This window comes from Meles meles, chromosome 12, assembly GCF_922984935.1.
Source record: "Meles meles chromosome 12, mMelMel3.1 paternal haplotype, whole genome shotgun sequence".
Lineage (NCBI taxonomy): Eukaryota > Metazoa > Chordata > Mammalia > Carnivora > Mustelidae > Meles > Meles meles.
Window position 1 is genome coordinate 48,896,220 of NC_060077.1, and position 24,075 is coordinate 48,920,294.

The following is a 24,075-nucleotide window of genomic DNA, read 5'->3' on the forward strand; positions in this document are numbered from 1 at the left end:
TTAAAAAAAAAAAAAAAGCCACATATAAGTGGACCCATACAGTTCAAACCCTTGTTATCCAAGGATCAACTGTATATGTCAAGTGCCCATGGGTGCCGTGCACTGTTAAGGTGCTGAAGACAACTGACAAATAAAACAGAAATTCTTGCCTTGATGGAGTTTATATGCTAAAGGAGAGACAGACTATCAAGTCTTTATATGCTAAAGGAGAGACAGACTATCAACTACTATGTGTGTGTGTGTGTGTATATATACACACACACACACATAGTAGTTGATAGTCTGCCATATATTATATATGTATTATATATACATAGTAGTTGATAGATATAAATTTATTATATATATAAATTTATTGATATAGATAAATTTACTATATATAAATTTATTGATATAGATAAATTTACTATATATAAATTTATCAAATTTCATTGTTTATATACATTTTATATATATATATTTTTATATACATATAAGATGAAATTTGGTAAATGACAGAGAAAAAACAAAACAAGGCAGGGAAATAGCAAGTGTGAGGGGAGCTGCAAGTGTGGACAAGATGATGTAAGGGTCCGGTCCTGACAGGAAATGGCTGGCAAACTGAAATGGCACCTGAAAACTTCTTTTTAAAAAGATGACACACAAGGCGGGGTGGAGGGGGGAGATAAGTGAACTAACAGACTGGCAATGCAGGACAGTTGCCACCCTGGAACAGAGAGGCAAAGGAAAGGACAGTGTTGCTAAGGCCAGCAGAAGCTGGAATCACAGGTGGGGGGCTTCAGCCAAGGGCTGTTACACTCCACACAGCCCAGGTGGAGGGAGGGAGGAAAATGCCTGCCTGCTCTCACCCTCTCCACCAGTCCCCTGACAGGGTCTCCCTTTTGCTGAGTCCATTCAGAAATCTGAGCGCAAGTAAGCCCAGTAATGGAGTCTGTAGTCTGTAGCCAGAAGGTTCTCTTTGAGTTAAGATCTGGGCAAGTGAGGATGTGAGTATCCTGGAGAAAAGACTTCCAGGCAGCGGACCAGCTCAGCCCAGGCTGAGGCAGGAAAAAGTCCAGCCTCTCTGAGGGGCCAGTGAGGCTGGAAGAGGAGCAACCAGGGGTAATTAGGAGATGAAAAGAGGGAAGCCAAATAGAAATGGAAGAGTTTGTGGATCATTAGAAGGACTTTGTTTTTCATTCTTAGTGAGATAACCTGGAATCTACCAGATATTTTGAACAAAGAACATTATACGCTGGTGTTTTAGAAGGGTCCTTGGTGCAGGGACTGGAAGGGCAAGGGAGGAATGTGAGGGGCCAGTTAGGAGGCTGTTTCAACCCTGTGTGAAAGACAATGATGGTCTGGGCCTCGGTGACAACACTGAAGGAGGTGGGAAGTGTGTTACTCAAAGCTGAGATTTTTGAGCAGAGATTTAAGTAGATTAAACAATGTGCTTTTCCTTTAAGATTTTTTTTTTCATTTAAATAACTGAAATCATTCCAATTTCTTTAGCTAGGGATTCTCTATCTACATTTAGTAACATGCAATAAAGTGTTATCCATTAAAGTTGGCATATGAAGTATATCCTTTTTAGAAAGTAATTTAGCAATGTAGCAATAGGTACACATATGTTAATATGCTTTCATCCGTTAATTCCACTTCTAAGAATCTTATGGTAATAAAGTGATGTGATCAAATTTAAGTGTACAATACATTATTTATACCGCCAAAAACTGGTTACTACATACAGGTAAATTAAGGATTTTATGGAAGAACAGACTACTGGCCTTTAGGAAATCTTCAAAAAGTTGTATTAGTTTGGTTAATTTTCTTTGTGTTTGTAATCATGCCCTTGATAAGGATAAAATGGTAGAGGTTTTAGCACTGCATTCACTGAACCTTGAAGGATATGTTTGTTGCCAATGCCAGATGCATAAATTTGGGCATTCATCCAAACAGAAATTAGGTTTAAGGAAATAAAGTACTATTTAAATAGAGGGTATTTTGGACCAAAATAGAATGAATATAGATGGGCCCTGACTTAGAGTGGTGTGACTTAGAATTTTTTGACTGAATGATGCTATGAACACAAAACAAGTTCGGTAGAGACCATATTTCAAATTCTGAATTTTGATCTTTGTCTAGATCAGCAGTATGTAGTATGATGATGTCTCGTGATGCGGGGCAGGAGCCACAGCTCCCAGTCAGCCACACCATCACCAGAGTAAACCACTGTTCTGTACTCACACATTCTGTTTTCACTTTCAGTACAGGAGTTGATAAATTACATGACATTTAACACTTTAATATAAAACCGGCTTTGGGGGCACCTGGGGGGCTCAGCTGGTTAAGCGTCAGACTCTTGGTTCTGCCTCAGATCTTTATCTCAGGGTCATGGGATCCAGCCCCACATCCGGCTCTGTGCTCACCATGGAGTCGGCTTGGGATCCTCTCCCTTTCCCTCACCCTCCCACTCTGTTCCTCTCCCCGCCCCACACACCTGAGCTCGCAAGAGAGCACATGCTTGTGTGCTCTCCAAAATAAATAAATAAATAAATAAAATTAAAAAAAAAAAAAGGGGGGCTTTGTATCAGATGATTTTCCCCAACTGCTGGCTAATGGATGTGTACAAAGCGTGTTTAAGGTAGGCTAGGCTAAGTTATGATGTTCTGTATGTCAGATATATAAAATGCATTTTCGACTTAAGAGATATTCAATTTACAATGGGCTTATCAGGACATAACCCCATTATTAAGTTGAGGAAGATCTATAAGTGTAAATAAACTGAAAAATGCATTTGTGATTGGGCTCTGACAGTTCTGAAATGACAGGATAAACAATCTGTATTTTATCCTATAGTTTCAAAAACCCATAAAACTTTTTTTTTCCCAATGGGAAAAAATTTTATGATCAAAAAAGTACTATTCTAAAATTAATCTAGAAGCAATAATGTAGTGTTTTCACAGAATCTGAGATGTAGGAGTTCCTAAAAGGCTTGGATTCCCTTTAGGGATGGAACGCATAGGGTCCCAGAAGGCAGAAGACACAGGGGAGGCTGTTGCAGTGACCTGGATTTGAAGGGACACTGAGCCAAACCAGTATGGCAGAAGTTGGAATAAGACGTTAAGAGAGGAGTCTTCAAGTTCACATAATTTTGTATTACAATGTAAGACAACTAACAATCACAACCACAAGGTCTAGATTTTATCCAGGAACACCGTGGTTCTTCGTTTTGAGAAGTTATTGGCAAACTGTGTAGATGGTACGGAGCACGATGTGTATTTATCCGCTACTATCTATCAGCAACAAAACACATGGTGCAAGACTACTCTGCACAATCCCTCGGCATTAAGGTAACACAGTTATCTTCAACTCTAATTCCACTCATGAAATCATCTTAACCCCATTTACTATTTATATAATATGCGGACTTATCTATATACACCTGCAGAAAATAATGTTTACAGTTGTTTGGGTATAAATCTATTGAATTTCATTGTAGATATATGAAATAGCACTGTCAGATCATCATCAGACCTCTCAAAGTTTTCCAGAGGGCACTGTCTGAAATAGCTCTTTTGTAATATTGAATATTATGCATATCTCTAAAAATGCAAATGATGCATGCCATCGTTATGAGTGATAGGTCATAGAGATAATCTGAAAGAAGAGATCTCAAAGTTTAAAAAAAAACAAAATTAATTTGGTTGTAGTTCTGATGTAATTTCTTTCTTTGCTCCATATTAAAGGAATTAATCCTTATACTTCATCTAACTCTGGACATTTCCTACATCTTTTAAATGTCATTAGTATCTTTTTATTTTTTTTAAGATTTTATTTATTTATTTGACAGACAGATCACAAGTGGGCAGAGAGGAAGGCAGAGAGAGAGGGGGAAGCAGAATCCCCCTCAGAGAGCCAGATGCGGACTCGACCCCAGGACCCTGAGATCATGACCCGAGCCGAAGGCAGAGGCTTAACCCACTGAGCCACTCAGGAGCCCCAGTATCTCTTCTTACTTTTGATGGTTCTTGAAGATGGTGTTTTAAAAGTTCTTTGATGGTCACAGGTTCATAACTCTAAGTATATTAAAAACCACTGAAGGGTATCTTTCACATGGATACATTTTAGATTGTGAATTATATCTAATGAAGCTGCTCTTATTTAAAAAGTCCACTGAGGATGAAGAGTGCTAAGTAATACAATATTCCAGCCCACAATAATCAAAATGACTTAACTGCTGTCCTTCTCAAAGCTATCATCAATACAAATAAATGTTTATGGAACTGACAAAGGGATGCCCAAGGTCCATCTGGACAGATATAAAATACCTGTGTTCAGTTTATTCTAATATTAGCTTTTCTTTGCATTCCTTGAGCATATATAAACTAAACTGAGAAGTCCAGAGAGGGAAACTAGTTTGTGATTAAAACTGATAGTTAAACTCATAGACAACTGAATCAATTAAATTTCAGTGAAGTTATTTACAAACCCATGATAGCTGAAATCTAAAGCAATGATGAGGAGTCTAAAGTCTAAGAAACAGTTTTTAATTTACAAAGTAATACTTTTTTCTAGAAATAGAAAAAAGAATAGAAATTTTCTAGAAAGATAATTTTTATTAGACTTTTTATTTTGTACTATATGTTATTTTGATTTTTAGAATATTTATAGTCAACTCTTGATGATTGATTCACAATCAGTGGAGACTGAAGAAATAAAAAGTTACTACTGAAAGGTGGATTAACCATTAGACACTCAAGGTCATGTAGACATTCATAGAATCATAAAAAGCTAAGACCTGAGAACAACCAACCCCTTCATTTATATATGGGGAAACAGGCTAAGAGAGGTTACACATATTGTTCAAAGTAATAGCTGGTAAGTGGCAGAACAAGGATTCAAACCCAAGACAGTTTAAAATTCAGGTCTTCTGAATTCATAAGTAGGAGTCTCATTATGCAGGCAAAATGAATTTATAGGCCCAAAATGTTAACTTCAACTTTTTCTTAAAAGAATAAAATATTAATTTATAAACCAAGTCTCCTCCATGAGTAGAAATTTTAAGTAGTTTTTTAAAAACTGCTAAATAGTCTTATCAAGCATAATTTTGAATTCAAAACTGAAAATTATCTACATATATAGCAAACAAAACTACAAAGGATCAACATTTAGGATAATGGGTTGTGTTAAATAGCAGGTGTTATTTGGTAGTTTCACCCCCCAACTTTTTTTTTTTTTTTTTACCTTTAGCCATGTCACACTCCTTAATCATTTTCAGAAAGGTAGAAATTTCCCTATCTAGTTTCTGTTGGCATGTCTGTGCTTTCTGGGAAAACAAAAACAAAAGCAAAATTAAAACTTATTTATAAAGGATTTTTAAAGTTCATATGTTTTATTGTTTCTTTCAAAACTTTTAGTTCATATGTTGATATACCACAATTAAAATACATCTTAACAGAGAGAAAGCATGAGAGAAATTTTCCTTAGAAATTGAATATTGCATTTAATCAAATACAGATTTAAAAAAATAAATCTTTCTAAATTACAAATACACTCAGCATTTGTCATTTACACAACATACAACTGGACTCATGGTTTCTGAGAACTCATTATTCCATATACATAGGAGTTAGATTTCTCCCAATTAATCCTTTTTGTAGACTTGATTAAATTCATCAGGGAATTATAAAATGCATTCCTTAAGAATATATTTTTTAAAAAAACTAGATGATAGTAGTATTTAGAAACCACAGCTGATTTTTGTTCAGCCATCTAAGTCCACATAAGCAGACCAGTAAGGACATTTTCTTAGTAAATCAAAGCTACTTTTAGATCCCTAAAAGCAAAACAGTATTTAATGACACAATCCCATCCCATTTAGATTTAGAAATCTAAAATGAAAAGTCAGGTAACCACATTGATTATATTAACAATGTAATTTTGATGTTAGTTGTACTTTCAAGAAATAGGAAGAATAAGGAAGAAAATTATCATTGTGAAGTCAGTTGGTTATGGCAATGAAAAATGTCTATTCTGATAAGATTGAGTCTAATATCAGAATCACATTGCTGTAGGAAGAGTACTGTTTATCCTTACGAATTCCCCGCTTTGTACTCCTAATCCCAACTGGCTTATCACTAAACATTTTTGCTCCTCCTAAATCAGTCCGACATGACAAAGGGACACAGGTAACCAGGCTTTTCTCCTTTCTCGCCTTATAAAATTTTCAGTGCTTATGATGCTCAGCTCAACCACAGCAGAATTATTCATGGTACCACATTAGTGACAGGAAATGTTATCTTTAAAATCTACATTACTCTGTGTTGAGAGCTCTAACAACATAAAAAAATATAGTTATTATTATTTTTTTTTTTTTTGAAGAGGGACGATACCTACACTACACAATTTGAAACACCACAGAAAGGGAAATGGCGTCCTGGGTCACTTTTGCAGACACAGCCCATAAATACAGGTTGAAAGCAGAGAAGAGGCTGATCTGAAGGACCGGAAACAGGCACTGCAACCAAATGTATCACTTATGATTTACTAAAAGAAAATTGTCATTTCTACTCTATACATAGTTAATCCTCCTGCCTACATGCAAGTCAATGCTACCATCTTCTCTTTTCCTTTCTATGGTGAAAGTGAGCTGGATGCGTAAAAGCAAGCACTGGCTTCATCTGCAGTCTGAGAATCCATAATGAACAGGCTAGGGCTCCTGGGGTAATAAAGACAAGAACATTCTCCATAACATCACCCTCAAATACCTGAATCCCATTCCTCTTCCCTTAACATCTACCTGACAGACAGTTACTAAAAAGAGCTTCCCTGTTGGAGGACTTACTTGTTTTAATAAAAGGTACGTATTAGGTCAGCTGGAGAAGATCTACACATTCTGCTTTATAATTAGGTATAATGTGTCTTCTAAACAATTGGTGTGGTTTGGAAGGTAAAACGAATGGAAAGAGGTTATTAATACAAATAATATGTTCACATCCTCCAATTTGCTATAATTTCCCCCTTAGCAGCTACCAGTTCTATTAGGTAAACCTAGAAATCTATTTAGAAAGGTTCTGTTCAGGAGTTCTTTGCAAAGCCCGGCGTGGTGTCCCATTCTTAACTTCTAAGCCATTCACCTTATGTCAGGCATTGTTTTTAGGTTTTAATTATTTATTTTTTTATTCTACATAAACAACTCTTAAGCAATGACCTAATGCCCAAGCATGACGATATTTTAAATCAAAGTTATCTGGGCACAGAACTCAAGAACAGAGTGGCATCCACAGATTCAGGGCCCAGAGGGCAGGAAGCACCCAGATGAGCAGCTGAGCACGTTCCTAATGCAGGCCTCCTGCGCCTACTTCTGCCCACCCAGATACTGGCTCTTCCGTTTAAGTTGATGTTAAACCACTTTATTATCCCTGGCCTAGAAAAACAGCTCAAATATGTATTATCAAGGGCTCAGGAGGACTGAATGGGGTAGGGAAGAGGTCATAAATTCCAGGCTCTTTGCTACAACCCACATTTGGTTAATTAAGAACAGAAGCAGACTGCCTCTACTCAAGCAATTCAAAGGGACAAACTACAGATACAACATAGTGAATGAAAGAAGACAGGTTCCAATGAGCACATACAGTATGATTCTAATTCCACACAATTCTAGAACAGGCAAAAGTGATACCTATGAGGATAGAAAGCAGATCAGTGGTTGCCTGAGATGGAGGTGAAGTGCACTGCCAGGGAAGAGGCCCCAGGGAACTTTCTGAGGTGATGAAAATGTCTCTATCTTGAGAGAATTGGTGGTTACGAAGGGTATATACATTTGTCAGAACATGTCAAACTGAAGACATAAAATGCATTCATTTTATTGTACAGAAACTTTTTAGAGAATATATTATAGAACTCTGATGACATTCCTCTTTGCAGAAAACAGCCAGGATTGTGAGTACTTGTGCCCCAAGTCTCACCTCCAAGGCTCCCTACCTCCAGCCAAATCCATCTCCCCTCAATCTAAGTCAATAATAGCACATTTATTCTTCTTGGTACCTGGGGATCATTATGGCCTGTTCTGTAATTTCCTAATGTGCTATTTTGCAGTAGATATTTACACAAAATAAAAAAATTAAACAAAAGGATACAGAGAGAAAAAGGCAGTTCTCTCTCACATATCAGTCTTAGAGTCCTTGTTTTCCCCCTTTACCAGCCTCAAAGCAACCACTGTTAATAATTTCTCATCTTGCCAGGGATGACCTAAGCCTGCACAAATGTATGCATAAGACCCTGCTTCTTCTCCCAAGTAGTAGCGTATTAGATACATCATTTTCTACCTTGCCCTTTTCACATAACCATAAATCTTAGATATATCTATATAAATCTGTCTCATTCTTGTATTGAATGTACCAATCTTATATTTATCAGCCCTATGTTGAGGTACATTCATCCTCCTGCACATTCATTTTAATAATAGGCATCATTTACCTTTAAATCAGGAAAGTATGATATCATTTTCTCATTTGACTAAAATTTAGCATCTTCTGCTCATTAAATCCTTATAACACTGACTTCAGATCCTGTAGAATCAAGATATCATCAACAAATGAAACCCTCACTTTCCTTGTGCCACCCCAAATCTAAGAGCCTATCCCAGTTTTGTCCCATAGTAAGCTCTACAACGATAGCAGCATTCTACACTGTACTGTCCAAAGTGGTAGCCACATGTGACTACTGAGTATTTGAACTGTGTTCAGTTAAAAGGAGCTGAATTTTTAACTCTAATTTATGTCTGAATAGCCAAATGTGTCTACTAGCTATCGTACTGGATAGCATTTCTACACCAACACTGTGCTTGAATTTGTCTTCCTATTTTTATATTTGAAATGTTTCTAAGTTGTCATTAAGGCAACAACCATAAGGCCAGTATTTCTATGATTTGTCTTATACTTCTCTTTCTGGAGACCTAACCTCAGGGCAGTGACAGAGAGATAAGGAAAAAGCCATTTTCAATTTTTGGAGGTCCTCGTTTTGGGTGGAGATAAGATGAGACCAAAAACATCATATAACCCGGCCACTTTTTCAGTGTGGACATTTTTCCCCCCCATAATGTCTTGTCCAAAACCATACTGAGGAAATAAGGTTAGTTTTATGCCAATTCAGATGCTTTTAGAGTATTCTAACCCTAGAGTTCCTAATTCCCTTTAGAAAGTCTATAAACATCTAGAATAGGTTTCATTTCACAAATAGGTCCCAGAATATCCTTACAATTTAAGAATCCAATGATCAAAGGCATTCTGGAGCCAGTCTACCACAAGCTACAATTTAACATACTTCACAGCTCATTTCAGATTTTAACCTATTTTGGGACCAAACTTCAGGAGTTGAGACAAGAGTCAAGATTCACAGAATTAGCATTCAAATTCTGTTAGACAGAAACATGTTTATAACCGCAAAACATGAAAGTGCTAAACACTGTTGTAACTCTCCCCGACTTCAGGTGCTATAAAAATCTAGAAGTTGCAAAAACTTAATGGTTTTAAAGTTAATGTAAAAGCATGATATTCAAGTGAATAAAATAAAAGGTACAGTTGAAGTTGATAACATGAAAAACTGAAAACTATACCAAAGAAACATTTTTTTTCAAAAAAACTTTAATGATATATGAGTTAGTATGCTTTTATTTTACCTGTAGCTTCCATTAAAAATGTCTTAAAATTACCATAATAATCCTAGGAAAGATTGGTATGCTTTGTAAGTCCTTCTACATTTTATCATTTACCTTATTTTGAGGATAAATAGGAAAGGACTTCTTTTCATGGAGGGAATACTGACTAAAAGTTGAAGTATTTAGCACAATTTTGGTTTTTTTTTTCACTAGTTTAACATGATTCTGGCCGTAGATATGTAAACTTTATTTACCCGAACAGTTTTAATGTTATTTAGATGTTCTAGTAGATATCATTTTTGCAAAGTTCACAGATCTGAAAATTATGTTTATGGTTGTCACTCAACACATTAGACTTAAAAAAACAAAAACAAAAGTAGCACTGGTAAAACGAATGTCAATAAATTCTGGCAATGTCTTCAACCAAACATGGAAGAGCTCAAGTTTTTTAATGTTCCATCATAAAAGAGGATTAGGGATGGAAAAAGCCAAAATCTCTAAGTTTATAGGTCCTTAAGTCAATAAAACTCCCTAGGTATTAGCAAACTTAACTTCATTAAAGCTGTTGATTTGGAAACATTCAAATCTTGCAACCACTTCATTTAGTTAGGAAAAAAAAAGAGATTAAATTTAGTAGGCAAATTGGTATGTTCTGAATAATTATTTAGACTGAAACTCTAATTCTTCCAAACCCCGTTCCCATTTAAAAGACACAGCCAGAAAACTGATGCCCAGATTTTAAAAACAAAAAACAAACAAACAAAAAAATCTATTTCATTTCAATAACACATACTGGTATTTCTCTATGGCTAAGACTTTGACATCACTTCAGAAATACCAGTTTAAAAGTTTAAAAGTCCTGTCCTTTTATTACTGATGCTTTATCTTACCTCTAATCAATGAAGTTATAGATTACAAGTGGTTTTAAATGAAACTACCAGCCAGGAAAGGTATCACTATGGTTGCATTATTTAAACTCTGAAATATGCAGTGAAGTCATAAAGGGCAGCAAGTCAAGCTCTGCACACTCCCCCTACTGGCAGCAGTTTTCAAACAGAATGACAATCTGATTATAGCAATGAAAAAATTTTAACCAAAAAAGATATATTTGGGCATAGGATCCTATCTTTAGAGCATTATCTACAGAGACATTTGACAGTATCATCATAACAGACACTATAAATAGCATAAAATATTACTGGACAAAGAGCATTATTATCTCCATTGTCAGATACCTTAATTTCAAAATCTCATATTTGAAAAAAAAATTCTCGGTGACAGAGTTAGCTATAAAAGTCAAGTTTGGTTTTTCTATTACCTCTAAGGATTCCTTCAAGTCTACAGCTGAAATTGCATCTTCCTCTTCGTCATCACTCAGCTGGTCCTGGGAACAGTAGTGAGTGCTATAAGCAGAATGATCTTCTATTGCTTCCAGCCAGTCCTGAAATAATCCAATAATTGAAATAAAATGAAACGCATTTTTACTCAAAAAAGAGATAATATGCCAATGATTTAGAAAGTTAAAATTTACATGGAGAAAATATTGCAGATTCAAAAAAATAAAAGAAACCTAAACCAACCAACAACAAAAGAATGATGCAGGTCTCTTGTCCATGACATTTCTGGATTAAAAAAACTTCCTAATACTCTAAAAAATATCATCTATAATTTTACATACTCAATACTATTAAGATACACATTATAAAAGTTGCATAATGGGTGTAAATTTTTTCACTTAAAATTACAGACTTTCCACACTGTTGGATATGCTACTGTATACTAATATGTCCAGAAATACAGTTTTACTAACTTTCAATCGAGTTATAAGAAAGCCAACAATTGCCTTGATGCTTTCGCTTTTACTAATGTTTTTAAAATATCAGTGATTTCACAAAAAGAACATTTTCCCTAAAAATACCTGTGTTACTTCTCATTTCTTACAGCATTACTCAAGGTCAAATTTTACCACTTTATGATATGGTCAGAGAGTCAGGATTTAGATCATTTAGGGTTCTTTGCAGGGCCAGAGTTAACCACTTTGGAAATAGATTCTTTTAACCTCTTACCTAATTTACAAAAAACAAGACGGGTCTACAAATACTCCTTTGATCTAAAGGAATATGGAGTGTCTATTAAATAACTGCACTATTAATTTCTGTCACATCAATCCCAATTTGCTTGCTTGCTGCTGTTGTTTTCAATTTACCACAAAGGAAGGCTGAGGCTATATTGTAATAAATCAGAACACCTAAGGTGAAGCCAGGTTTTGTCACTTGTAAGCTGCCTGACCTTGAGACAGCACTTCAATCTCACCGGCTTCAGTTTCTGCACCTATAAATTAAGAGGCAGACTACATAATCATTCAGGATTTTTTTCCGAAAATGATTCACAAAATCAAATTAATAAAGATAATTAGGAACAGAAAATATCTGCAGGTACATGTTGATAAAAAAATTAATACATAAGCCAAATTTCAAGCTTCATATAATCGCCCCCATTAAAAAGGTACAGTCATCAAAATTTTAGATGTTATTATTGAATTGATCTTATATTCTTTGTTTTTAAATGTTAAGTTCTATGAAAGATAAATGAATCCATAAAATTACCTCTCTTGACTGCTGAAGACTATTCTTAGGAACCCTGAAGCCATGAACAGTGTCATCAAAGCATTTAATAAAGAAGAGGCAGCTATCAGTGGATTTTACCTTGGATATAAAGAAGTCAATAAGACAATATCATTCATGCATATAAAATAGGATATATGTACATGTCTATGTGTATGTATATATATATATGTATATATAACAGTACATATAATACATAACAGTATTAACATAACTTAATTATACCCAATTGAACAATATTTTAAATACCAAATGGTAAAAACTGGAGGAAAAATTGATGTACTGGGGATATCACATGCATTGCAGCTTATCTTTAATAACATCCGGCTTTCATATTCAAAGTTACTCATTTCTATTTGAATAGTCAAAATATAGTCCTAATTGAATAGTCAATTAGGTATATAGTCAATTAGGCAAATAGTCCTAATTGAATAGTCAATTAGGTATGTGGTTTTGTCCTTTACATTTAATAACTTAGCATGCATTTGGGCTATAAGATTCTTTAAATACAAAAGCCCCAATTTCTTATTCATACCATTCTCCTGAACTTTTTGTTTGAGCTGAATGTACAAAATATTTGAACTGAGTGTAAAAGAGTAAGTACATATGAAATTGATAAAGAAGGGGAAAAGGAAAAGAAGATAAAAAATTATGTTTCATTGAAATATATGTTTGGAAAGTGAGGGGATTTAAGAATGGAAAAAGATAGGGGTTCCTAAGTGGCTCAGTCGGTTAAGTGGCTGCCTTTGGCTTAGATCATAATCTTAGGGTCCTGAGATTAAGCCCCACATTGGGCTTCCTGCTCTGTGGGGCGTCTGCTTCTCCCTCTCTCTCTGGTGTTCCCCCTGCTGTGCTCTCTCACTCAAACACTCTCTCTCTAATAAAGTCTTAAAAAAAAAAAAAAAAAGGAATGGGAAAAGATAGACTTCTACTTCCAGACCCTACAAGAGTACCACCCTCCTTTTTGCAGAAAACAACTATAAAAAGCAACTGCCCAGGATGGGGGTGGGTACTGGGGTGCTGCATCATTTGGGTGTCTGACTCCTGATATCAGCTTGGGTTGTGATCTTGGGGTTGTGAGACTGAGCTCTGCGCTGAGCATGGCGTCTACTCGAGATTCTTTTTGTCCCTCTGCCCCTCCCCTGCTTATGCACACTGGAACTCTCTCTCAAAATGGATAATAAAATCTTAAAAAAAAAAAGCAACTGCCTGACGGAACTGGAAAGTGAACAAAAGTTGACAGACTCATATAGGGAATGCTCTTGGAGGAAAGGAAATAACTATGCGAATAAGTTCCCACCCCAAGGTTTTTCAGCTGGGACATAGAGTCCACCGGGGGACACAAGCAGCATGGGCACACGTGGAAAAATCTACAGTCTCTCTTTGAGAATAAGGAAAAGCCAGGGAAGCAGAAATACTAAAGAAAGTGGGAGTAATCCTCCAAGGGAAAAAAAGAAGAGATCCCCAAACTGTCTGTTCACATGTCTAATTGATGCTGAGAAAGGATTCAAAACAGTCTCTTAAATACAACCTATCTAAATGCAGACCAGAGCTGCCACCCAAAAAACAGAGTTTACAACCTAAAGCCAGTCAAGAAAATGACCTGCTAAAACAGTGGAAATAACAGAGAAAAATAACAGAACCCAGAATCCCCAGAACTTAACATTTCATAATATTAAGGATACAATCTAAAATTACCTGATATGTGAAGAAGAAAGTGGAACATATTCTCAAAAGAAGTCTAATTAAAGGCAAAATTTTCAGAATGGTTAATAGGGACCCAATATATACTATTTACTCAGAAAGAAAATAAAGATGTATAGGTTAAAAGGAAATGGGAGAGAAAAAGAGATACTATGCAAACAGTGAACATAAGGCCTGAGTGCTTATGTAATATTGGGCAAAATGGATTTCAAAAGTAAATATACTACAGGAGATAAAGAGGGCCACCATATAATAATAAAAGGGTCAATTATTCAGAAGACAAGATCATTGGTATGTATGTGCTCAACAGCTGAGAAATGAATATTCCACAAGCATAGTTGGTTATTTTGATACCCCTCTCAGCAACTGATACAATTAGCCAAAAATCAACAAAACACAGATCTGAACAGTACTATCAACCACCATGACTGGATATTTATAGGACTCCAAACCTAGCAGTAGCAAAGTACACATTATTTTTAAATGCATTTACTGGAATAATCCATTCATAGAGCCATTAAGCAAGTCTCAATACATTGAAAAAACAGAAATCATATAGGACACATTCAATGACCAAAATGAAATTAAATTATAAATCAGAAACAGATTATAAACATCCCAATCACTTAGAAGAACAACACTTCCAATTACTTGAAAATTAAATATTCATTGGTTCAAAGACAAGGTTTCTATGAATAGAAATTTCTTTTTTTTTTTTTGAAGATTTTATTTATTTATTTGACAGACAGAGATCACAACTAGGCAGAGAGGCAGTCAGAGAGAGAGGAGGAAGCAGCCTACCTGCTGAGCAGAGAGACTGACGTGGGGCTCAATCCCAGGATCCTGGGATCATGACCTGAGCCAAAGGCAGAGGCCCCAACCTACTGAGCCACCCAGGTGCCCCTTAATAGAAATTCTACTAATTTCTAATAGAAATTAGACAATATTTTGAACTACTAATGAAAACATACCAAAATTAGCCACATGAAACTAAAACGGTTACAAATATAAAAGTATAGCTTTAAATGGCTGTATTAGTAAAGAAAACAGACCTTAATCAATAATCTAACCTTTGACCTTGAGAAACTATTAATTAAAACAAATTAAACCTGAAGCATAGAGAAATTTCTTAAAAAGAACAAAAAATATCAAAAGAAAACAGAAAACAAAAAGTTTCAAAAAGAAATCAAGAACTAGTTCTTTGGAGAGATCAATAAAATTGATAAACTGCTAGCCAGATTGATCTAGGGAAGAAAAAAAAGACACAAATTATTAATATAAAAAAATGAAATACAGCACAGCACTACCTATCATACAAACATTAAAAACATAATAAGGGAATATTAGTACCAAAATTTTTGATAACCTAAGAAAAAGGACAAATTTTTTGAAAGGCAAAAATTACAAACACCAACACAAGAAGAAATAGAAAGTCTGAACTAGCCCTTTAGCAACTGAAGAAATTTGTAATTACAATCCTTTCCTTAAAAAATAACAAAACCCTCCAACTTTTTGGCCCATGAATTATATCAGCATTTAGGAAAGAAATAAACCTAATCTTATAAAAACTTCCAAAAAAAACTGAAAAGAAATATTTTCTAATTCATTACAGGAGACCAATATTTCTCAGATTCCAAAAACCACACAAAATGTATCATGAAATATAAATCAATATCCATCAGGGACACAGAAGCAAAAATCCTTAACAAAATATTAACAATTTACTAAAATAATAATATATCATGACTAACTGAAAAAGTTATATGACTGGTTTATTAACACCCTATGACCTATCAGTGTAATTAACCATATTAATAGAATGAGTAAAACCCTATGATCATTTCAATAATATGCAAAAAGTATTTCATAAAATTCAACATATTCTCATGATAAGGGCTCTCAGGAAATTAGGTAATGAAAATAATTTCCTAAAGCAGATTAAGGGCATCTATGAAAAAAACATCTACATTGTCTGTTTTTTGGCAAAAATGATTGTGCATGTAGGAGATGCTGAGGAATCTGCAAAAAAACTACCAAAACTATTAAATGAATTTAGCAAGGCCACAGGACTCAAAACAAATTTATATATAATAGCAGCAAAAAAACAGAAAATGAGAATTTCAAGCCCATCATACTAGCTTCAAAAAATAAACACATAAGGACAAATTTAGCTAAAAATTATATGACATTATAAAAGGAAATTAAAGAAGATTTCTTTTTTTTTTAATATTTTATTTATTTATTTGACAGAGAGAGAGATCACAAGCAGGCAGAGAGGCAGGCAGAGAGAGAGGGAGAAAGAGGCTCCCCACTGAGCAGAGAGCCCGATGCGGGGCTCGATCCCAGGACCCTGAGATCATGACCTGAGCCGAAGGCAGAGGCTTAAACCGCTGAGCCACCCAGGCGCCCCTAAAGAAGATTTCAATAAAGGAGAGATATAATGTTCATAGCTTATAGGTCTTGAGAGTGCTAAAGTAACAATCCTCTACAAGTAAATCTGTCCCAATCAAAACAACAACTCCCCAACACTGACAATTGATGGAAGACATACAACATATGGAAAAGCATTGGCTCAAGAAAAATCTACTGAATCTCTCAGTAAGAACAGTGGATGCTGTTTTAGCCTCAGTCCGCTCCATTTCCCCCTCCTCCTTTCTCTGTGGCAAACTGTATCATTATGGGGCAAGCTTTAAATACGGGGGCTGACTTTAGAGTAGGGCCCTGAAAAATCCAATTCTATGGCTTTCTCAAAACAATAGCAATCTTGGTAGCAAACAATCAGGAAAAGCCAAAATCACAGAACATGAGGTCTAAAAGTACTCAGCCAGGAACAAACTGGCAAAAGAGCCAGACATTTAAAAAGCTCTTACAAAAATGTTCAAAAACTAAAGTAAATCATAAAGAATTAAAAGAAAGCATAATGACAATAACTCATCAAATAGAAAATATCAGTAAAAAGATGCAAGTTATGAAAAAGAACCAAATGGAATTTTGAAAATTCCAAGAACTGAAATGAGAAATTCACTCAAGATAATCTGAGATGGGGGGCAGGGAGTGGCACCTGGGTTCAGTCTGTTAAGCATCTGCCTTCAGCTCAGGTCATGATCCCAGAGTCCTGGGATCAAGCCCCACATTGAGCTCTCTGCTGGTCAGGAAGCTTACTTCTCCCTCTTCCTCTCCCACTGCTTGTGTTTCCTCTCTTGCTGCTTCTCTCTCTGTCAAATAAGTAAAATCTTCAAAAAAGAAAAAAAAAGATAATCTGAGATGGAAGGGGGAAAAATACAGGACATTATCACGTGTACCAACAGACAAAGTCACAGAAGGAGAGAAAAAAAGCTGAAAAAATATTTAAAGAAATAATGGTTGAAAATTTCCCAAGTTCAATGAAAATATTAGACATCCAAGAAGTTAAATAAACTTAAGTAGGATAAATTCAGAGAGATCTATACTTAGATACATCTTAGTCAAACTACTGACAGCCAAAAACCAGAAAATATTGAAAGTAATGAGAAAAAGGACTCCTCAAACACAAGGGAAGCATAGTAAAATTAACAGCTGACTTTGCATCAAAAACAACGAAGGACAGAGGTAAGGGGATGACATATTCAAAGTGCTGAAAGAAAATTTCTGTTTTATAAAACTATTATTCTAAAACGGAGGTAAAATACATTCCCAAATTAAAAAAAAGACTCAGACAATTCATTATGTATACCTTAAAAAAAGAGTAAAAAAAAGTTCTTTAGACTAAAATAAAGTGACATCAAACAAGGGGGGAAAAAAAACCCCAGAGAAGTTAATTGCATAGATAATTCTAATACAGTATATACTTTCTCTTTTCTCAAATAATTTAAAGCAATTTACACAATTATAAAATTGTATGGCTGAGCTTGTAACATACAGAGGTGTAATATATATGACAATAATAGGACAGAGGATAAAGGAGGGAACTGAGCTATCTCAGAGCAAGGAAATGGCCCTATGCATGCACCGAAAAAATAAACAGAACTAGAAATATAAAAACATAAATTAAAATTAAAGACTATAAATCTTTTTCTTCTCTCTTCCCTTTTTATTTTTTTTTTTAAGATTTTATTTATTTATTTGAAAGACAGAAATTACAAGTAGGTGGAGAGGCAGGCAGAGAGAGAGGAGGAAGCAGGCTCCCTGCTGAACAGAGAGCCCGATGTGGGGCTCGATCTCAGGACCCTGGGATCATGACCTGAGCCGAAGGCAGAGGCTTTAACCCACTGAGCCACCCAGGTGCCCCTCTCTTCTCTTTTTAAAAGCACAGGAGATTAACTTGCATCCACACAAAAACCTATATACAAATGCTCACAGCAGCAGCATTCCCAAGAGACAAAAAGGAAAAACAACCCAAATATTCATTAACTGATGAATGGATAAGTACTGTCTATCCATACAATGGAATATTATTTAGCCATAAAAGGACTGAAGTAATGATAGGTGCTATAATACGGAGGAACCTCGAAAACATTATGCTAAGCAAAAGAATCCAGAAACAAAAGACCAAATATTATATGATTCCATTTATATGAAATGTCCAGAATAGGCAAATTTATAGAGACAGGTATCAATGGCTGCCTGGGGTCTAGAAGAGGGTGGTACTGACAGGCAATGGAGTATGATTGCATATGGGTATGAAGTTTCTTTGTGGAATATGGAAATGAATCTAAAATGGATCGTGGTCTCATGATTGGCACAAGTGTATGACCATACAAAAAAAAAAAAAATACTGAATCATTTCAAGTGGGTGAACTGTATTATGATGTGAATTATAGTTCAATTAAAAACATTTTAATTAGCAATAATCGCGCCTCAGATAAACCTCACTGGCTACGATACTGCCACTGGACAAAGCTCAATAAAAATATTTTAAAACAAACATACAAATTGTATAAAGCAATAGATATAACACTGCATCACTGAGTTTTTAAACATGTAGAGTCATGATATATATAACAATAATAAAGACAAAGGAAGGGGTAGGAAGTGGAACTATAATAAACACAGTTAAGTATGGAATGAAGTAGTTGTTTTTGATAGATTAAGATCCGAAGGGGCACGTGTACCCGAATGTTTATAGCAGCAATGTCTACAATAGCCAAACTATGGAAAGAACCTAGATGTCCATCAACAGATGAATGGATAAAGAAGATGTGGTATATATACACAATGGAATACTATGCAGCCATCAAAAGAAATGAAATCTTGCCATTTGCGACGACGTGGATGGAACTAGAGTGTATCATGCTTAGTGAAATAAGTCAATCGGAGAAAGACAACTATCATATGATCTCCCTGATATGAGGACATGGAGAAGCAACATGGGGGGGTAAGGGGATAGGAGAAGAATAAATGAAACAAGATGGGATTGGGAGGGAGACAAACCATAAATGACTCTTAATCTCACAAAACAAACTGGGGGTTGCTGGGGGGAGGTGGGATTGGGAGAGGGGGAGCGGGCTATGGACATTGGGGAGGGGAGGCGAACCATAAGAGACTATGGACTCTGAAAAACAACCTGAGGGTTTTGAAGGGTCAGGGGTGGGAGGTTGGGGCAACCTGAGGGTTTTGAAGGGTCAGGGGTGAGAGGTTGGGGGAACAGGTGGTGGGTAATGGGGAGGGCACGTTTTGCATGGAGCACTGGGTGTTGTGCAAAAAGAATGAATACTGTTACGCTGAAAAAATAAATAAAATGGGAAAAAATAAATAAATAAATAAATAAAAAGATGCATATTAAAATACCCAGAGCAACTATTAAGAAATCATTTTAAAAAATAGTAAAATACAAACAAAAGGAAATTGCATATGAGACATACATATCTTATATAGAAGATGAAGAACAAACAAAATGAATACAGAAACAGCAAAATGGCAGAGAGAAACCCAACTATATCAATAACAACATTAAGTACAAATTCATTAAACACTCTAAGATTTTACTTTTAAGTAATCCCTATACCCAATAGGGACTCAAACTCACAACACCTAGATCAAAAGTCACATGCTCCACTGACTGAGCCAGCCACTCATCCCTCATTAAACATTCCTATCACAAGGCAGAGATTGTCAAACTGGATAAAAATACCAGATATGAGTGTATGCTCTCAGTAAGAGACTTATTTTAGGATGCCTGGGTGGCTCAGTTGGTTGAGTGACTGCCTTCAGCTTAGGCCATCATCCTGGAGTCCTGGGATAGAATGCCGTATCGGGTTCCCTGCTCAGCGGGGGGGTCTGTTTCTCCCTCAGACCTTCCCCCCTCATGCTTTCTCTCTCATTCTCTCTCTCTCTTGATCTCTCAAATAAATAAAATATTTTTTTTAAAGGAGAGAGAGAGACTTATTTTAGATTGAGGCACATAAATAGGCTGAAAGCAAAAGGATGGAAAAAGATAGACAATGCAAACAGTATCTGTATGAGAGCTGGAATGACTATAGTGATTGTTATGGACTGAACTGTGTCCTCCACATTCATATGTGGAAGGCCAACCCTCAATGAGACTACTTGTAAATAGGGCCTTTAAAGAGGAAATTAAGATTAAATGAGGTCACAAGAGCGGGGCCCTAATTCAGCAAGACTGGTATCCTTCACAAGAGGAAGAGAAACTAGGGATGCCTGCACACAAAGTAAAGCCATGGGAAAGCTGCCAAGAAGACAGCTATCTGCAACCCAAGGAAAGAGGCCTTGGGAGAAATCTATCCCTACACGTCAGAGCTGAAACTATAAAATTCATAAAGGAAACATAAGGATAAACCTTCAAAGCAGTGGACTTGGAAAGGGTTTCTTGGACATAACACAAAAACATAAGAGACACAAGAAAAAATAGATAAATTCGACTATCAAAATAAAAACTTCTATGTATCAAAGAGCACTATCAACAGAACATAAAGACAACCCACAGAATGGGAGAAAATATTTTCAAACCATATACTGATAAGAGGTTTATATCCAGAATATAAAAAGAACTTCTACAACTCAACACCAATAAAAAAACCAAATAGCCCAGTTAAAAAAATGGGCAAAGGACTTAAACAGATATTTCTCCAAAGACAATATACGATGCCTAAGAAGCACATGAGAAGATCCTCAACATAACCATTCATTACAGAAACCCAAGTCAAACCGCAACTAGATACCACCTCGCACTCATGAGGATGCTCAATTTTAAAAAAAAGGGAACGAAGTGCTGATGAGGATGTGGAGAAAGTGAAATTAGAACTCTTACACACTGTTGGTGTGAACATAAAATGGGCCAGCTGCTATGGAGAACAGCAGGGAAATTCCTCAAAAAGTTAAAAATAGAACTACCATATCATTCAGCAATTCCACTTCTAGGTCTAGATCCAAAAGCAGGATCTTGAAGAGATATTTGCACATCCGTGTTCACTGCAGCATTATTCACAATCACCAAGAGGTGGAAGCAATTCAAATGCCCACTGACAAATGAATGCATAAAGAAATGTGGCCTATACATATAATGGAATATTATTTAGCCTTTGGGAAAAAAAAGAAATCCTGTCACACATTACAGCATGGATGATTCTTGAAGATATCAGACTAAGTGAAGTAAGGCAGTCATAGAAAGACATAAAACTGTATGATTCCAATAGCAGGAGGATCTAAAGTCGTCAAACTCACAGAAACCAAAAGTTAGAACAATGGTTGCAAGGCACTGGCGGTAGGGGAAATGGGCAGTTAGTTGCTCAATGGACAGAGTTCCAGTTTTGCAAGATGAAAAAGTTCCAGAGATGTGTTGCACAACAAAGTAAACACAGTTCAGTTCAGTAGCTTGAACTATAGTAGCTACTGAACCGTACCCTTAAAAATGGTTAAAATAGTGAATTTTGTGTTATGTGTTTTACCACAACTAAATTTTTTCAAAAAAGGAAAGAAATTCTGATACGTGCTGTAACATGGATGAATCTTGAGGATACTATACTAAGTGAAAATAAGCCAGTCACAGGACACATATTGCCTATATTTACTTATACGAGGTACCTAACAAGGTCAAATTCATAGACACAGGAAACAGAATAGTGGCTGCCGGGGCCTGGGAATAGAAAGGAACGGAACTAGTGACTGAAGGGTACTGAGTTTTAGTTTGGGAAAACAAAGAGTTCTGGAGATGAATGGTGCTGACAGCTGCAAAATAATACAAATGTACTTAAGGCCACTGAACTGCACAATGAAAAAAATTAAGAAACTGAGAGCTGAAACACTATTAGAAAACAAGACCTCAAATCAGTATCCTCAGCTTCTACTTTAAGAAACTACAAAGCAGACAGAGTGCTTTAAAGCTGCCACACAGGGGACACTCAGCAGCTTGTGTTTATATACGACTCATAAAAGTCGGCTTTAAGCACACATGTACAGAAGAAACAAAAGTTATAACACGAGGTGAGGCATAATACAGGAAGGGAGGACCAATCCCACAGAAGTTAAAGAGCAAGAAATTTTAAAAGCGTGGGCAGAGCACCTCCTTTATTTTTTGATCTAACGCAGACAAGAACCAGATAAAGGGTCCAACTGAGGAAAAAGCTTGGTATTAAGTAGATGTGTCTACAGCAGGGACAGAAGAGAATGGCCAGGATTGCCCTGAAAGAGAAAACAAAAAGATGACACAGGTAAGATGAGAGGAGGACCCTGGATCTCTGGCCCAACGTGAAAGGAACACAGGGTGGGAGGACTCTGAAGGGGCCAGCTGTGTAATTCGGCTGTACTCCTGGGGAATGTTCCCTGTCTGTGACTCCCCAAGGGGAACACCTGGTCTTCTGGGGGTGTTCGCCCTAAGAAAGGCAGGTGTTGTGCTCTAAAGAGCAGATGGACTGCCACGATGTGTAGACTACCCTAAAGGATCTGAAGTAGGAAATAAGGAAGCATGTCTAGGCTCTAGTCTTAGACTAATCTCTACAGAGGAGAAACTCCTTTTTTCTCCTGGTTGATAAAAATATAAACAGTGAACACAGAGAACCCAAGAATCCCAATTTTGAAGCAAGCTTTAATTTTTAACGCCAGAAAAACTTCTGTTATCCCAATTTACCCAGGTATAAATACACACGTACATGTAGGACATACATACATAGGTATATACACATGTATGTGTGAATATACATACATACACATACAAAAACAAAATGTTAAAGGCTCTTTTTGTTTTCAGGTAACTCATCTCCCATCCCACAATACATGGAAATAAAAATTGATTATATTTTTAAAACAAATTCCACAATTTTTCTTGTTCTCAAATAAAAATATAAGTACCTTCTACCCCCAAGATTTTACAAGGCAGCTTATAAGAATAATTTTGGGCATTTACTTGCAAAACTGACTTCATGGTTTGAGCAAAAGATGCATGTGTCATCCTACCGTGCATACTGCTTGAGTTAGATGCTTGCATCCCTGGCGATAAATATTATGGACTGCATCAGGCCTTCAAAATAAATTTTAAATTAACAAGACAAAAGGAAAAGAGTTAAGTGAAAACTTTTAATCTTTCAAAATTTAGATAATGAAATTTAATAAGTATCAAGATAATACTTACTGTTTCCTATACCATGAAAGGACTCCATGTTCTAGCACAACCCAAAATAATCTCCAGCCAAAAAATCTTGAACTCTAAGGGAAAAATTGGCAATGATTTTCTGAAGTGACTCATCTAGATTCAAATACCTAACTGATAAAAATTAAGTTATGACAGTTCTATTGTAGTCTTTCATCTAGATAGTACTAATGAACATTTAAAAAATGATCAAACATGGGGGCACCTGGGTGGCTCAGTTGGTTAAAAGTCTGCATTTGGCTCAGGTCATGATCTCAGTGTCCTGGGATGGAGTCCCAAAGCAGGCTCCGTGCTCAGCGAGGAGTCTGCTTGTCCTTCTCCCTCTGCTCCTCCCCACACTCACACACACATTCTCTCTCTCAAAAAAAAAATTAAAGAAAAAAATGATCAGGGGTGTCTGGGTGGCTCAGTTGGTTAAGCGCCGGCCTTTGGCTCATATCATGATCTCAGGGTCCTGGGATCAAGCCCTGCACTGGACTTCTGGCTCAGTGGGGAGCCTGTCTCTCCTCCCTCTGCCTGTTACTTCC

At 36.2% G+C, this 24,075-nt stretch overlaps 1 protein-coding gene and 1 pseudogene across 1 annotated transcript in view; both read right to left on the reverse strand.

Moving 5' to 3' along the window:
- Positions 1-24,075, reverse strand: part of OSBPL1A (oxysterol binding protein like 1A) — a 231,211-nt gene that overhangs the window by 136,700 nt on the left and 70,436 nt on the right. The window contains exons 10-14 of the mRNA XM_046024703.1: positions 23,531-23,604; positions 23,356-23,419; positions 12,247-12,345; positions 10,959-11,081; positions 5,227-5,308 (exon numbers count right to left, since the gene is read on the reverse strand). Of these exons, the coding sequence (XP_045880659.1) occupies positions 5,227-5,308; positions 10,959-11,081; positions 12,247-12,345; positions 23,356-23,419; positions 23,531-23,604 (442 nt within the window). The remainder of the gene's footprint in view (positions 1-5,226; positions 5,309-10,958; positions 11,082-12,246; positions 12,346-23,355; positions 23,420-23,530; positions 23,605-24,075) is intronic.
- Positions 18,674-18,848, reverse strand: LOC123954736 (annotated as a pseudogene).